The 18371-nt window shown below is 40.7% G+C and overlaps 1 protein-coding gene across 1 annotated transcript; it reads left to right on the top strand.

The window, feature by feature from the left end:
* The first annotated feature begins 218 nt into the window (after window positions 1-218).
* KRT12 (keratin 12) lies at window positions 219-6044 on the top strand. Its single transcript, XM_005899594.2, has 8 exons — window positions 219-818; window positions 1536-1618; window positions 2546-2702; window positions 3558-3719; window positions 3812-3937; window positions 4049-4269; window positions 5120-5190; window positions 5630-6044. Exons 1-8 carry the CDS (start codon window positions 234-236, stop codon window positions 5725-5727), a joined length of 1503 nt encoding a protein of 500 aa, XP_005899656.1. The 5' UTR covers window positions 219-233; the 3' UTR covers window positions 5728-6044.
* The last annotated feature ends 12327 nt before the right edge of the window (window positions 6045-18371 follow it).

The following is an 18371-nucleotide window of genomic DNA, read 5'->3' as shown; positions in this document are numbered from 1 at the left end:
TTTCTATCACAAATACGTAATGGGAAAAATAATTCAATTATATCTATACCAGTGAATTGTCAATATGCATAATCATTTTCTTGTTAAGCTGGCCAAAAAAGGGGGGCCACTATACTTTGGATGGAGAGAGTGAACTTTCCTAGGCAACACCCATTCAGAGACCTATAAAAGGTTAGCCTTCCTGCCTTGCTGACACTGCTCCATCCTGAGCTATAGGTCCCTCCAGCAGCACCATGTCCCTCTCTGTGCGCACCTCTGGGCTGCCTCAGTGGCTGTCCTCCCAGAGTGGGACCCTGGGCAGAGCCAGGGGCATGTCTGCCTCGAGCATTGGAAGCGGCTATGGGGGCAGCGCCTTTGGCTTCGGAGGCAACTCTGGAGGAGGCTTTTCTGCTGCTTCCATGTTTGGTTCTAGTTCTGGCTTTGGTTCTAGTTCTGGCGTTGGTTCTAGTTCTGGCTTTGGTGGTGCCTGTGGAAGTTCCTTTGCAGGAGGATTGGGTGCTGGTTATGGAGGAGCTGGGGGAGGGGGCTTTGGAGGCCTGGGGATTGGATTTGGAGGAAGCTCAGGAGGGGGCTCTCTAGGCATTCTCCCTGGCATCGATGGAGGCCTTATTTCTGGATCAGAAAAGGAAACCATGAAAAATCTTAACGACAGATTGGCTTCCTATCTGGATAAGGTTCGAGCTCTAGAGGAGGCTAACACTGATCTAGAAACCAAAATTCGAGAGTGGTATGAAACACGAGGCTCTGGGACTGGAGACCCGGGGTCACAGAATGATTACAGTAAATATTATCCATTGATTGAAGACCTCAGGAATAAGGTAACAAAATGGTTTCTTTCAAGGGGCTTTGGGAATTATTTTTTACTTTCTTTTTTTCTATTTCAAGATTTTACAGTGATAAATCACCTAAAACTTAGATATTTCTCCATTCAACTGTATTTGGAGTAGATTCTCATCTCAAGATATTTGGGCTGTGCTTAGTCACTCAGTCATGTCCAACTCTTTGCAACCCCATGGGCTATAGTCCTCCAGGCTCCTCTGTCCATGGAGATTCTCCAGGCAAGAATACTCAAGTGGGTTGCCATGCCCTCCTCCAGGGGATCTTCCAAACCCAGGAATTGAACCCGGGTCTCCTGCAGTGCAGGCGGATTCTTTACCATCTGAGCCACCAGGGAAGCTCAAGAATACTGGAGTCGGTAGCCTATCCCTTCTCCAGGGGATATTCCCAACCCAGGAATCGAACTGGGATCTCCAGCATTGCAGGTGGATTCTTTACCAACTTCCAGGGAAGCCTATAGTTTCATTTTATCATTTTCCATAAAATGACTTTATTCCCACTACCTTTTCTGTGCGATAGGTATGTTTCTTAATTTTTAAGTAAGATTCTCCACATATATTCTCTTTTAAAAAGTTAAGCTGCTTTATATTCTTCATAAAATAGCACTTTAACATCACCTAAAATTTTCCTGCCAAAGATATATTTGCAAAACACTAGTATTTGGTGACCTCACTTTATGTGCTTCCTTGTTTCGCCAGATCATTTCTGCCAACATCGAAAATGCCCAGCTCATCTTGCAGATCGACAATGCAAGACTGGCTGCCGATGACTTCAGAATGAAGTGAGTAGGATAAACGACTAATGATACCTGACATGTCCCAGCATTTCTTCTTACTTTCTATTTTCCTTCCTTCATTGATGGCAAATATTTCAAGCCTTCTTCGGTTCACAGGTTCCACACATGTTTTGGTAAATTTACACTGGGCATTTTAGAAAGTATCTAGATTCAATAGAGTCACATTACATGTCCTTAATTACAAGTTGCTCAAACCCAGGGCTGTGGATTACCATATCTGACATTTGTTATTGACTCATGAAGTGCCAAGATAATTCCACCAGGATCCTAAACCTCAGTCTTCCATGCATCAAAATGAATTAATAATGTTTGTGCCTGGGAGTTAAATAAAATGATCTTTTTCCTGATGACACATATAACTAAAATATTAACCATGTACTTATTTTTATATCCCCTTCTCCTTTCTACACCACTCCCTCCCCTCAGATATGAGGAGGAAAATCCTAAGGTCCTGTTTGCTCCACAGAATTTCCACACAAGATGTTGCTTTGGTGATGATCCTGAAACCTATTACAAGTTACTAAAGGAATATCTATGTTTTAAATTAAATCTTGAATAAAAGTTAAGCAAGATGACTAAATGATTATTTTATTTTCAACCACTTCTAAGCTTCCGTCAGAAACTCCAGCTAGAGAGGGGTTGCTACTGTTCATAGCCAGGGCAGCCAGCCAGAAGTGAAGTTGTAAGCCTGGGATGCAGTGCTGCTGGGGTTCACTGCTGATAGAAAAGTATAATTTTTTCACTTCTCTCCAACTAAGAAGTAAATTATCATTTTTTTAAAAAAGGAAAATAAAAAGTTAGATCATTCATTACACTGCCGCCAGATTTATTTGCAAGGAAGCCCTGAAGATGGCAGGGGCCTTATTCAAATGGGTGTGTGGATTCCCAGACTGTTTTGCACTTGATTTTCAGATATGAAAACGAGCTGGCCCTGTGTCAGAATGTGGAGGCTGACATCAACGGCCTGCGCAGGGTGCTGGACGAGCTGACCCTGGCCAGAGCCGACCTGGAGACGCAGATTGAGACCCTGAATGAGGAGCTGGCCTACCTGAAGAAGAACCACGAGGAGGTGAGAGCCAGAAAGGACAGCTCTCTAAGCAGCTTTTTTCTCCCAGATTCAACAATTATCATTTCAAATGTATAAATATGGAGTTAGAAGAGATATGCATAATACATTGGACAATCAGAATTTTAATTGTCCTGATTTCATGATTTTAAAAACATAGTTTTGATGTTTTTGTTTGGTTGGTTGGTTTATGGTCATACCAAGTGGCATGCGGGATTTCAGTTCCTTGATCAAACCTGTGCCCCTGACGTTGGAAGCCCGGGACCACCAAGGAAGTTCCAAAAATACAGTATTTTTCAAGTTCAAAAATAAAAGTCTACCAATAACACATACTGTTAAATATGCTAGAGAAACTGGTTATACCCAGTGTAGTACACACATGGAACTCTGATATACCACAATGTATGTCAGTAATTAAGCATAACCCTGGCACAAGACTCCTAAAGAGCTTTCTACTGGAAACCAATGACTATGGTACAACTGGTGAGCAAACCCAGGGACTGTCTGCAGCCCTCCTTTTGGCGGTTTGGCAGCTGCGGTTGAAAGCCCCGGGGGGCACCAATTCCACCAGGCCTTCCCATCCTGTGAAGGCCATGGAGCCCCAAGAAGCAGGGCCAGCTCATCCATCAGGCACAGCACCAAGGACCCGCAGTGAGTTTAGGGGCCCATCTCAAGCTCTTTCAAAAATCAGAAGAAAACTACTAATGTTTAGATAAAAGATGTTTGAATAGTTTGTATTAACTGGTTTGTCTTTAAACCAACGCAGTTGTAAAAGGTAATGTTTCCTATTTTTTGTGGATGAAGAGGCCCACGAAAGTCACAATGGGCCCCTTTGTCCCTCTCACCCGCTGTCCCCAGGAGCTCCAAAGCTGCCGGGCCGGCGGCCCAGGCCAGGTCAGCGTAGAAATGGACGCTGCCCCTGGAGTCGACCTCACCAGACTCCTCAACGACATGCGGGCGCAGTATGAAACCATCGCTGAGCAGAACCGGAAGGATGCGGAGGCCTGGTTCATTGAAAAGGTACTGCTAACAAAAACAAGAGGCGTGGATACGCTTGTATTAAAGGGGAGCTGAGCTGACTCAAGTCCCCTCACCCCTCTTTGTTGCGGCAGAGTGGGGAGCTCAGGAAGGAGATTAGCAGCAACACGGAGCAGCTTCAGTCCAGCAAGAGTGAGGTCACCGACCTGCGGCGCGCGCTTCAAAACCTGGAGATAGAGCTCCAGTCCCAGCTCGCCATGGTAGGGAGCGTGCCAGAGATGCATCCAAATGAGTAAGACGGGCCATTGGCCGCCTTCCGCATTTCGGTGCCCTCCATTGTTACGTCTGTGCCGTTTCTCTCCCACGTGCAGAAGAAATCCCTGGAGGACTCGCTGGCTGAAACCGAGGGCGACTACTGCGGCCAGCTGTCCCAGGTGCAGCAGCTCATCGGCAGCCTGGAGGAGCAGCTGCTGCAGGTGCGCGCCGACGCCGAGCGCCAGAGCGCCGACTACCAGCGGCTGCTGAACGTCAAGGCCCGCCTGGAGCTGGAAATTGAGACCTACCGCCGCCTGCTGGACGGCGAGGCCCAAGGGTAAACAGATAACTGGGATTGACAATAACCTCAATGGCTGACCGACAGTGGACACCAGATGCAGTTTAAGGGCAACAGAATCGGGAAGGGGTCTTTAGTTGACAGAAAAGAACACATCTGGTAAAGACATAGGGGTTCCTAGGTGGCCCCGCGGTAAAGAATCACCTTCAATGCAGGTTCTATTCCTGAGTGGGAAAGATCCCCTGGATGAGGGCATGGCAACCTACTCCAGTATTCTTGCTTGTGAAATCCCATGGACAGAGGAGCCTGGTGTGCTGCAGTCCATGGGGTCGCAAAGAGTCCAGCGCGAATGAGTCGGACATGTTTAATATGCCTTAGCTTTATTAAATCCTCTACACTTTGCAAAGGGTTGTCACCATCATCTTCCTTGATAAAAGTTCATAAAATGCTGGGATGAAAAATGGCACCACAGACAGAGGCATACTGCAGACGTGTATTAGAACAATCAGCCAGTAGAGTTCTGATTTTAATGCTAAGAATGACACATCAAATATCAGCCATGCAACCACCTTGAAACTACTGTAGGGAACTTTCCAAAAGTAACAGCAGCCTGGACTGGTGGTAAGAATTCAGGATCATGAATTGGGAAACCACATCTTCCATTAATTGTCAGTTGGCTTCACTTCAAGAACCCTTTTTAGGCAGGGTTTGAAAACAAAGGTAGCTGCACAACTGATTACTCTCAGGATGCATCGCTCCATCATTCTTAATCAAGAAACTTAGAATACCTTCTCTCATTGGCCATTTTAAACGCCCAAACAGCAAATGCCTTCTTCCTTCTCATTCCAGAAAGCATCATGTGATATCAACTCCCTTGTTTTCTTTACAGTGACTCTCTGGTGGAAAGTTCATATGTGACAGCCTCCACATCTCAAGCACCATCAACTGATTCCTCTAAAGGTATGCAGATTCCCTAGGAATCATGTAGAACAAGTCAGAATCACATCTATTAATGACCAAAACTGTAAGATCTCATTAAATATAGCATGTATATTTGAAGTATATTTGTATTTGGAACCAAGAAAAAATATTTATGCATTCCTGCAGATAAACTGAGTAGTCTGCACAGGGTTAAAACTTCCAGCAAGTTCAGGAAGGAAAAAAAAAATCTACTCTACAAAGAGGTATTATGAGAATCATAAACAATTTTTAAGTGTTTAAAAAGAAAATCATTTTCATTTGTACACAAGACAACACTGAATACATTTCATTAAATAAAATGCATTTTGTTTAGAGTATCAGTCAATACCTAATTTAGAAGCCTAAGTTAAACAACAAATGTTAGATGAATATTTGAAGCACTAACTTTTGCTCCGTTTGTTCCATGTTTAATCTTTAGACCCTAACAAAGCCCGGAAAATCAAGACAATTGTGCAGGAAGTGGTGAATGGTGAGGTGGTCTCATCCCAAGTTAAGGAAATTGAAGAACTGATGTAAAATTTCACAAGATCTGCCCCATGATTAGTTCCTTAGGAACAAGAAATTTATAAGTAGAAATTATTCCTTTTAGAGTAAGATGATATATTAGTTCAATCTCTGCTTCTGTTTGTTTCATTTTCTTTGGATTCCCTATTAACTTTGAGTCTGTTTTTTTTTTTTTTCTTGCCTTTGAACAAAATTTAATTACAAATAATTGTGGAAATGTGGGTCTTGATAACAAATCAAAATTGCCTTACATCTTTCTGGACCTGAGGTAGTCCTTTAATAAACTTTTTTCTATTGACCTAGAACATATTTTTAATCATAGGACCTTAATCGAGTAGTATTGTTTTAATAAAGTTAATTTTAATAAAAGGTGAATGGTAATAATGTGAAATGTGTACCTTCTTGACGCCACTCTTAGCGACTCCAATGGACTGCAGCCCACCAGGCTCCTCTGCCCATGGGATTTTCTAGGCAAGAATACTGGAGTGGGTCGCCAGTGCCTTCTCCAGGTAATAATGTGAAACGTGTACTTTCTTGACACCAACAATACAGTCAAGGGCGTAGAGAGAGGTTTGTGAAATACTTCTGATGAAGTCGATAAACACTGAGCTAAAGATGTTGAGGCTGGAGATTAAGTCAAGAAGATTCTTGGGACTTCCCTGGCAGTCCAGTGGTTGGGACTTTACCTTCCAAGGCATGGGGTGCAGGTTTGATCCCCAGTCAGGAGCTAAGATCCCTCATGTCTCATGGCCAAAAATCCAGAACATAAACAACAGAAGCAATAATGTAACAAATTCAATAGACTTTAAAAATGGTCCACATCAAAAAAATAAAAGAAGCACTTTATTAGAATAATTAACAACAACAAAAAAGATTCTTATAGTTCTTTTCTTTTTACATCAGCCCATCAAGGTTACAAAAAAATAAGAAAAATGTATTGTTCACTGCAGGGTATAACATTTGCCCTGTTCATTTTCCAGCACCTTCTTTCATTCAGTCAAGAAACTCTTATTGAACCCTCATAGTGTGCCAGACTGGAGACTCAGAGGTATAGTCCTTGCCTGGAGAAGCTCACAATTGAGATTGAGGGCAGAGATAGACATCTACCAGGAATGGTGATATGCTGAGACAGGGTGGATAGAAGATCAAAGGACACTAGAAGGAGGAAGAAAAATTTGTGACGAGGCAACAGAAACCAACCAGGCAGAGAAAAGAGAAAGGGAACAGAGGAAGTAAGTATGAAGGGGCATGAACACACATTGCTTTGGTGGCCTTTCTCCTATCTGGCACCAGCAAGGTCCAGGGTGGGGTTTCTACTGGGGTGGGTCAGACCCACAGGTCAATAACAGATGTCAAGTTCTTGGCTAGGGCAGAAGATGGCCAAAGTCTAAGCCTGAGTAGATGGTGATTCAGACTGGTTCAGTCTGAGTTGCCAAATTCAAAACCCTAAAAGGAAAACACGAGCAAAATTTACTGATTAAGAACCAAATCTCTGAAGCCAGACTGAGTTCAAATTCTGACCTTAATACTTAATAGCAAGTAACTTAACCTCTTGTATGCCTCAGGTTCCTATTCTTACAGTGGAGTGGCTTTGTGAAAATTTAATGAGGTAGTGTACATAAAACAGTAGGAACAGTCCCTGGAACCTAGCAAGTACTCAGTATTTTTGTCCTATGATTGCTTTTTGTGTGTAACCAAAATCCTATGGAGAAACCAGGGGAACAAGGAGTGTCAGAGGAGCAGAATGGAGATAAGAGGGTCGTACAGGCCTGGAGGAATTCCAGTCCTGGGTGCAAAAGCCCACAGAAGCTTAGTTATTTTGTCATTCTCAGCTGACATGCTTCATATGCAGCTTTCTGAAGTCACACTTTCTTTTAAATTCGTTAGCAGTCTCGGATACTCCATGCTTCTTCCTTTATTATGGATGGCAACTCAACTCTCCAGCCCTCACCTTCCAGAACTAACTCTAGGAGAACCTTACTGTTCAGACCCAAAGAGATTATCAAGGTCTTTCCTGCACAAGCTCTATCACCCACAAATAATACATGAGGCTATTCTGGTACTCAAAAGTGGCTGCAAATAGTTACTGTTTTAAACAACACCTGTTTTCCTTACAACTACATCTGAATTGTGTGAGACTCCAAGGAGACTCCTTTGTTGGTGGCTCAGATGGTAAAGTGTCTGCCTGCAATGCAGGAGACCTGGGTTTGATCCCTGGGTTGGGAAGATCCTCTGGAGAAGGAAATGGCAACCCACTCCAGTATTCTTGCCTGGAAAATTCCATGGATGGAGCCTGGTAGGCTACAGTCCATGAGGTCACAAAGAGTCGGACACGACCGAGCGACTTCACTTCACTTCACTTCCAAGGAGAAATGGGTATTGCATAGGTATAAATCTGGTGATCATTTCTTAGCTATTATCTTAGTTTCTCAGCCTTCTCTTCTTTTGGAAATACTTTCTCCACTGGGCTCCCAAAGGCATCATCACCTCCCTGGAGGCTTTCTCTGACTCTTCTTTGTGACCTCTGAGTGCTGACTAATCGTGCTACCTTCTCTCTCTACTCTTACTCCCTAGGTGATCTCATCTAATCTCATGGCTTTAAAGTAACCATCTGTGGATGGATATTAACTAGACTCCTTGCAGTCACCATTTCCCAATATATATACAAATATTAAATCATTACATTGTATACCTAAAACTGTTAATATAATGTTAGGTATCAATTATACCTCAGTGAAGTAAACAGATAAGGTAACCACCTATGTTGATTACTCCTTGTGGTTCCTCCAAGATGGCCCCAGGGAGCCTTACCTCCTAGTACATAAGCCCCTGAGCATTGTCCCCTCCCACAATGAATACAGCAGGGTGGCTCAGAGGTTAAAGCATCTGCCTGCAATGTGGGAGACCTGGGTTCAGTCCCTGGGTCGGGAAGATCCCCTGGAGAAGTAAATGGCAACCCACTCCAGTATTCTTGCCTGGAGAATCCCATGGATGGAGAAGCCTGGTGGGCTACAGTCCGTCTCAAAGAGTCAGACACGACTGAGGACTTCACTTCACTTCACTTTGCTGAAGAAGTGACAGTGTATACCTTCCAAGGTTAGGTCACAAAGCATTTTTGTCTGACTTGGTCTCTTGGATTGCTCATTCTGGGGGAAATTAGCTGCCCTTAAGGTAATACTATTGGAGAAGGCAATGGCACCCCACTCCAGTACTCTTGCCTGGAGAATCCCAGGGACAGGGGAGCCTGGTAGGAGGCCGTCTATGGGGTCGCACAGAGTCGGACACGACTGAAGCGACTTAGCAGCAGCAGCAGCAAGGTAATACTGTCGGGAAGGGGTTGGGGGCGGAATCTACCTTTAAAAAAAAAATCAGTGATTTCATAAAATTTCCTACTATACACCAACAGTGAACATCTCCTGGAACAGCCAGCAAATTCAAAAATCACAATCCTATTCAGATAAAATCTTAGAATATTCTATACTCTTCAGTTGGCAAAGGAAGCTTTAGGTTACTTATTATTTAAATTCTCCTTACTCCACTCTCACTGCCAAGAAATGCAATTAGCACAGAATTCTTATCATGAAAGTCCAGGCATCATTCACTGGACCACATGCCCTAGTTCAGCACCAACAGGAAAGGTCCTTTTGGACTCAGCAATTAATGAATTGCGGAAATGAGAGGTCTTTCTTAAAGGGAAACTACTCATAAGAAAAAGCCCAGGTACAGCATCAGAAAACAAAGGCAAGCATATCATTATTTTAAAATCTAAACTTTTACTAATGTAAATTTTAACTTTTATATGCACTTATTGTGTGTGGGGGCTAGAGAAAGATCTGGAAAATATTGTACATACTAAATTGGTGCAGTGGTTATCTCTTGGAAATTAAGGAGTTTGAAGAATATTTCTTCTTTTGAACATTTTTAAATGCTTAACGAACAGTATGCATAACCCTGACAATTAGAGGGAAATGAATTTAAGTTATCCGGAACAAATGGGTTTGCAAGCAGGTGAGAGTAGAACGAGAATCATCTAGAAAACAACCATGGATTGCCAAAACAGAAGTCTTTAGGCTTTGTAAGAGTGCCACCTACTGGAAATTCAGGATATGAGATTTTAAAAATTAATCCTGCCTTTTAAGCCACTTATAAGATATGTCACACACTAGCAAAGTAATGCTATCTATGGGGTCGCACAGAGTCAGACACCACTGAAACAACTTAGTAGCAGCAGCAAAGTAATGCTCAAAATTCTCCAAGCAAGGTTTCAACAGTATGTGAACCGAGAACTTCCAGATGTTCAATCTAGATTTAGAAAAGACAGAGGAACCAGAGATCAAATTGTCAACATCCATTGGATCATTGAAAAAGCAAGAGAGTTCCAGAAAAACATCTACTTCTACTTTATTGACTACACCAAAGCCTTTGACTGTGTGGATCACAACAAACTGGGGAAAATTCTTAAAGAGATGGAAATACCAGACCACCTTACTCGCCTCCTGAGAAATCTGTATGCAGGTCAAGAAGCAACAGTTAGAACCAGACATGGAACAATGAATGGACTGGTTTCAAATAGGAAAAGAATACATCAAGGCTGTATATTGTCACCCTGCTTATTTAACTTACATGCAGAGTACATCATGCAAAATGCCAGGCTGGATGAAGCACAAGCTGGAATCAAGATTGCCAGGAGAAATATCAATAACCTCAGATATGCAGATGATATCATCCTTATGGCAGAAAGCAAGAGGAACTGAAGAGCCTCTTGATGAGGGTGAAAGAAGAGAGTGAAAAAGTTGGCTTAAAACTCAACATTAAAAAGCCAAGATCATGGCATCAAGTCCCATCACTTCACAGCAAATAGATGGGAAAACAGTGACAGACTTTTTTTCTGGGGCTCCAAAATCACTGCCGATGGTGACTGCAGTCTTGAAATTAAAAGACGCTCGCTCCTTGGAAGAAAAGCTATGACCAACCTAGACAGCATATTAAAAAGTAAAGACATTACTTTGCTGACAAAGGTCCATCTAGTCAAAGCTATGGTTTTTCCAGCAGTCATGTATGGATGTGAGAGTTGGACCATAAAGAAAGCGGAGTGCCGAAGAATTGATGCTTTTGGACTGTGGTGTTGGAAAAGACTCTTGAGAGTCCCTTGGACTACAAGGAGATCCAACCAGTCCATCCTAAAGGAAATCAGTCCTGAATATTCATTGGAGGGACTGATGCTGAAGCTGAAACTCCAATACATTGGCCACCTGATGCGAAAAATTGACTCATTGGAAATGACCCTGATGCTGGGGAAGACTGAAGGCAGGATGAGAAGGGGACAGAGGATGAGATAGTTGGATGGCACCACTGACTCAATAAACATGAGTTTGAGCAAGCATCAGGAGTTGGTGGACAGGGAAGCCTGTTGTGTTGCAGTCCATGGGGTTGCAAAGAGTCGGACATGACTGAGCAACTGAACTGACTAACTGAGATATGTTGAATACTACAAAATGGGTTTGGAATTTGTTTGCTTAAGAAAGAGAAAGAGAAGAGAAGGAAAAAAGCAAGTCTGTTTAAAAGTATCAGCTTAATAAATTAAAGCTTTCTTATTTAAATAAGTGGTATTAGTTTCCAAAAAGTCCACCGGTAAGGAGGCAAATTCTATAAGGCATAATAAAGTAAAAAAGGAAAGCTAGTCATTATTTACAGGGTAGAGAACCAAACAGCCAGTCTGAACAGCCAGGCTTCCCTGTCCATCACCAACTCCTGGAGCTTGCTCAAACTCATGTTTATTGAGTCAGTGGTGCCATCCAACTATCTCATCCTCTGTCCCCTTCTCATCCTGCCTTCAGTCTTCCCCAGCATCAGGGTCATTTCCAATGAGTCAATTTTTCACATCAGGTGGCCAATGTATTGGAGTTTCAGCTTCAGCATCAGTCCCTCCAATGAATATTCAGGACTGATTTCCTTTAGGATGGACTGGTTGGATCTCCTTGCAGTCCAAGGGACTCTCAAGAGTCTTAAAAATATATCCAAACATCAAATAAAAACCTATATTCATATACTTAAGTAAAAGTAAAAGACTTTTTAATGAGGTAGTAAATGTTTCTTAAATCTTGGTACTGGATCTAAGATTAAAGTACCATTGCTTAATATTAGTATCATAAATTCAACATCAAACTAAAAACCATTATTAAATATATTCTCTCCATCACTGCTGCTACTGCTGCTTCTTCTAAGTCGCTTCAGTCATGTCCGACTCTGTGCGACCCCATAGATGGCAGCCCACCAGGCTCCCCCGTCCCTGGGATTCTCCAGGGACACTGGAGTGGGTTGCCATTGCCTTCTCTGTCTCTCCATCACTACTTTTAATAAAAGCTATGGCTGCAACATTCAGCAACATATTTATAAAAGGACTTTTTATGATCAGAATTCACAGTTGAAAAATAATCACCTGGTGAATGCATAAATTATGGTACATACATACAATAGAATACAACTTACCCGTAGATAGGAACGGACACAAAAACACCATAGATGAATTTTAAGACTGTCATACTGAACAAAAGAAGCTAGACACAATACATACCATATGATTCCATTTATATGAAATTCTAGGGGGAAAAATAACTAATCTACAGTGACATAGAATGGATCCATGGCGGTGATTTACTGGTTAAGTCTCTGTGTTTCCACTGCAGGGGGCACGGTTTCAATCCCTGGTCAGTCAGGGAAGTAAGATCCTTCATACTGTGTGGCAAAAAGAAAAAAAACAGATCAGTGGTTGCCAGGGCTGAAATGGGTGGTGGAGTGAAGATTAACTGGTTAACTAGGAAGGGTCACAAGAGAACATTTAAGACTAATGGAAATGTTCTGTAGCTTGATTATGAAGATGGTATATCTATTTGTCAAAAAATCTTCAAACAATACACATAAAATGGGTACATTTTATTGTATGTAAATCATATTTCAAAGTTGATTTTTAAACAACAGTAGTAATTAAATAGTCTGTCTTCATGACAATGCTGCGTTGAAAGCACCATGTAGGATAATCGACAATGTACTAGGGCAGGGTTGTACCTGCTCTTAAGTGCTGATCAATAAATATTCAGCAATTTCACAAGCTGGTTATTAAACCATTGGATTCAGCTCCTGGGTCAGGAAGATCCTCTGCAGAAGGAAATGGCAACCCATTCCAGTATTCTTGCCTGGGAAATCCCATGAACAGAGGAGCCTGGCAGGCTACAGTCCATGGGTTCGAAAAAGAGTCAGACATGAATTAGCGACTAAACAACAACCTGAAATTGGCCATAATGGGAATATCTGCACTACAGGCTTTGGGCTCTGCTTATGTGTTCTGCTGGAGAGCTGGCTTAAACCCGCCCACCACAGCACAGTCATGAAGAGCACAGACGCAGAAGCTGACGCCTGGGTTTGGGTTCCAGCTCCGCTACTTTTCGGTGGTTTTATTTACCCTTCTGTTCTTCAGTTCTTTGGTCTGTAAAAATCAAGGCGATAAGAGTACCATGACTATTATGAGGCTTCAGTGAGTTAATTCTCATTTCACAGAATAAGCATTAACTAAATGGTAACTGTTGTTATAGAAAGAAGAAACAAAGTCTCTCTGTAACTAAAGAAATTAATTTGCAGATTTGCTTTCAGACCACTAGACTTATTCATTCTTTCCCTTCTCTTCATGCTAACTCCCAAACAATTTCAATCTCAAAAAAGAAATGTGCAATTTTCTTTTTCACCTGAAGTATTTCTCCTTAGCTGATTGCTAAAAAGGTCAAATTTTCTAACAGGACATATTGGTGTAATAATATCTATCCTCCCTACATCACAAGCTGTTGTGAGCATCAAAAAGACCAATTTCTGTGAAAGAGTATTGTAAGCTGCAAATCATGTCAGAATTGTAAGACACTAATTTTAACACCACTGCTCAGATTGAATGGAAGGGTTCTACATGTACAGGACATAAAAAAGAGGCTGAGGAAAACCTTAGGACTCCAAGGGATTGTCACAATTTTCAGGGTTTTTGTTTTTTCCTTTAACATGCATGGTATAACTTTTAGAAAATTCTGAGTAAATGCAATGCTTTATATATATGCCATAGATAGCAAATTTCAGAGTAAATATTTAAACTCTATAGAATGCAAACATAGGACCACCAGCCTTTTTAGAAACCATTTCTACACTCTGATCTTCCTTCAAATTAAATTACCTGTGAATTTTCAGTTGCTGAAAGATGCTATTGCTTATGTTTCACAATGCATATATTCTTAAAGAAATGCAATTTTTTTCAAAATCATGGAAGTAGACTTTAGAAGGAGACTTATAAATAAAATAGTCCACAGAGAGGTAGGGGGATCTACCAGAAACTAGATGGTATTTCAGGCTTCATTCAGTGAGTCATTATTTTACTCAAAACAAGTTACTCAACTTGAGATGATTCACCTTCTGGAAAAGACAAAAGAATAGCATGTATAATCACATTAGCCCAACATTTGGAATTCTCAGGAAAAACACTGTAAATACAGGGTATTGTGAACTTGGCTGGTCAGAATATATTCATTTTAGTTATCCTCTTGTAAACCACTTCCTAAAATTACATATACATGAAGTTTCTGCTGAGGAAAGTGTATCCATTTTGAAGTATTTCATTTACTTGTAAAATATCATGCGATTTTAAAAAATTGCTTAAGGCTGTAAAGAACCTGCCTGCAATGCAGGAGACACAAGAGACGCAGGTTGGATCCCTGGGTCAAGAAGATGTCTTGCAGTAGAGAAAGGCAACCCTCTCCAGTATTCTTGGCTGGAAAATTCCATGGATGGAGGAGCCTGACTACAGTCCATGGGGTTGCAAAGGGTCGGACACAACTGAGCAACTGAACACACACACACACACACACACACACCCAGTTGAAGTATAATATTTATTTTTTTTAATGCTTAGTAGGTGCACTGGGATGACCCAGAGGGATGGTACAGGGAGGGAGGTGGGAGGGGGGTTCAAGATGGGGAACACATGTACAGCCATGGCGGATTCATGTTGATGTATGGCAAAACCAATACAATATTGTAAATTAATTAGCCTCCAATTAAAATAAATAAATTTAAAATTTAAAAAATTTAAACTAAATGTTTAAATAAAGCATCCTGTATTCATTTATTTGTGTATTCATTCATTCGATAAATATTTATTTAGCACCAATTATAGGTAAGTCTTTACATAATCTAGTGACAATAATCTCAGTTTTTATGAACTAAAGGTAAATGCATGATAAGGTTTCATACATTATTTTTCTTTGCTGAATAGGCATAAATGGAATAAAGTAAGTCATCACCATTTTTCATTGGCAGAAGTGACATTGCTCCACATATGGTACATACTGATTATTTTTAAAAAGTGTGAGAGACTTGGTCAACTCCTCCTAGAAGATATGACACCTCCTCATTCATTTTACGGAGAAGGTGATGGCACCCCACTCCAGTACTCTTGCCTGGAAAATCCCATGGATGGAGGAGCCTGGTGGGCTGCAGTCCATGGGGTTGCTAAAAGTCGGACATGACTGACTTCACTTTCACTTTCACTTTCATGCACTAGAGAAGGAAATGACAACCCACTCCAGTGTTCTTGCCTGGAGAATCCCAGGGATGAGGGAGCCTGGTGGGCTGCCATCTATGGGGTCGCACAGAGTCAGACACGACTGAAGCGACTTAGCAGCAGCAGAAGCAGCATTCATTTTATGGGTTTGATAAGTTAAACCGATATTTTGAGGGCATATTTTAAAACTATGATACTCTTAAATATTTAATTACATTTTATATTACATGTTTCATTATGTAAAATTAACTCCAATGTACTTTAAGTTATTTTTATCCTACACTCATTTTAAACAGTCTTATGTGCTGGTTCTGAATAGAGCAATTTCGATATCTAACTTCTCTATTTTACCTAATAAATGACTGAGTAGGCTTAAGATAAATTTTCATCATTATTTAAAAAAACAAACATATACAATCAGCATCTAATCAACAGATAATCCTGAAACAAAAAGCACAGATTTAGATCCATACTAATTCAGAGTTCATTGGACGGTGGTGTTAGAGATAAAGCAAAACAATAAAGTTTGGCTTTACTGTTTCATGAGTCAGAGGCTGAAGGGAAGGAAGAGTCCTCCAAGGGGTGACATGAAGGTGGGAGAATTGGACTCAGTTCCCCACTGAAGCCTGCAGTGGAATCTCTCCCACTCCTACGTGACTCTGGCAGGTGTTTTTACAGCTTGTAGAGTTGGAATGAGCAAGGATACTTGAATGTTAACCAGTGGGAAGATCAGAACAGCTCTAGGGGAAGGTAGGTCTCAGTAGGGAGAAGCCAGTGAACATTTAATCAGCATTATCTGTCACCTCCAGGATACACAGCAAATAGGAGATGATCTGAGGAGTTAAAGGAAAATATAATATTGTAACTCCCATGATACAAAGCTTGAGCAACAGGTTAAACAATGATTTCTTGATTAGCTGCACTTTCCAACCAATGGGACCCTGAAAACTTAAATCATGCAAAATTTCATCCCAAAAATGGGTAATGTGCATCACAAGACACTTGTTAGATACACATATACCCTGACATCTTACAGCATCATTATAACTTATCTCCATTTAGGATGTTTGGGGTCACTTAATTTGTTTGTTTTGGTAAGAAAAATCACCAAATAGGAAAGCACTATTTCAACAAACTTTTGCATCTCAAATGGAACTTTAGCTAAATAATTCAAGTAAAGTTATCCCATCATCAACATTGGTCTAAAAATCCTTCAACTGCAGCTTTTCCACTAGGTCAAGTTCCATGTCTCCTGAATCCATCACTTTATTTATTCATTCATTCAACAAGTAAATATAGAGCATAGAAAACAGGCTGAGGAAAACCTCAGGGCTCCTGGGGATTATCATTCATAATCTTAGGGATCTGTTTGTTTTGTTGTTGTTGTTGTTTTTGACAAGCATAGAGTAACCTTTAGAAAAATCCTGTGTCAATGCAATGCTTTGCACACATGTAGCAGATTACAAAATACAGAATAAATATACAACACTTATAGAATCATCAATGCACAGAGAATAAGTGGTTGCCATTACATAGGTGGCATTAAGAGGATGCTCTGAATATATTTCATTTGAATCTATTAATTTTGGCTACTTTATTTCTTTAAATGCATGAGTCACATGGATATAAATCCCACTTATTGCACTCTCTTTAAAGGAATCATGCTGTCAGGGACCAAAACACCATTAAGAAATTGTTTGCATTAGTCCCCTAGAGGGAATCATAATCCAGCCACCATAAACTCCAGAGCTAAAGTGATAATTATCAGAACAAGAAAAGCTCTTCTCATAGTCTCTGGGAACCCAAGTAAAGTCTCAGAATAAAAAGTCACATTAAAAAAATTTTTTAATGTCGTTTGCATTTTACTGAGAAATTAATTGCATTCTATTAATATTTTCAGAAAACTTTAAAGATACTTGACACTCAGTGGAGACATAAATTTTTTTTCTAAAATATACAACTCTTAACTTGGCAATTTCATAAGACATATTGATATAGATCATATTGCTCAATACATTGCTTCTGATGACTCAGTAGAAAGTTACCTTCAGTTTCAATGAGCAGTCTTTTAATTTATGACTTTTTAAGCAAACTAATCTGAGGACTTTTTCCCATCTGTCTAAAGAGTACTAGGAGTTGTTTTCACAAAATAGTTACTTGATTTCTAGAAAGTCTTTATAAGAAAAAAAAATATGTATCCATTAACATTCATTTGTAGAAAAAACCTCAGAAACCTCTTAGTAAACATGAGAGTGTGATCTGTACATAGGAAATCCACAAACTGTGGATACAAACTGAAACTCAACTATCTTGAAGAAACTTATGGAAGACTGGTTTTCCATGAAAAAAAAAAAAAAACATTGAGTCTAAAATTTTAACACTCCTGGCAATCAAAACCAAAATAGAACTTGTTCTCCCTTAGTTAATCAAGGTGTTCTACCTAAAACAGACTTTTCTCTCAATCAAACCAACATTTATTGGGCATTATGGAAATAGCTGGGAGCAAACATAGACATACATGCAAATAACCTTACCTTGAGGTATAAGGAGACTTGGTTATGAGAGAAAGTACAGACGAGGGGCCAGAGAAATTTGGAAGAGGGAGAGAATATACAAGGCTGGGGCACAAGGACTAGGGCCACTCTTTTGGTGAAAGAAGCATTTGAGCAGAGCCTAGATGAGTATATAAAATCTCATTATGTGGTGTTAACTGGAAGTGGATTGGCAGGAACAGGAGCAAAGAGCATCTCCCTTGATATGCTTTCTCACAAGACTAAGTGATCTTCTTCCAAGAACCCATGTTCTTTGACCATGGTGGTCTGAACTTTATTTTTAAAAGAGTTGTGTGTGTCTCAAGGCAAGAATAATGAAGTGATTTGCCATTCCCTTCTCCAATGGACCACATTTTTTCAGAACTCTCCACCATGACCGGTTTGTCTTGGGTAGCCCTACATGGCATGGCTCATAGTCTCATTGAGTTAGACAAGGCTGTGGTCCATGTGATCAGATTGGTTAGTTTTCTAATCAATTTTCATATTGTGGTTTTCAGTCTGTCTGCCCTCTG

This window comes from Bos mutus, chromosome 19, assembly GCF_027580195.1.
Source record: "Bos mutus isolate GX-2022 chromosome 19, NWIPB_WYAK_1.1, whole genome shotgun sequence".
Lineage (NCBI taxonomy): Eukaryota > Metazoa > Chordata > Mammalia > Artiodactyla > Bovidae > Bos > Bos mutus.
Note: the sequence above shows the minus strand (reverse complement) of the source record. Positions and strands in the feature narration are given on the sequence as shown.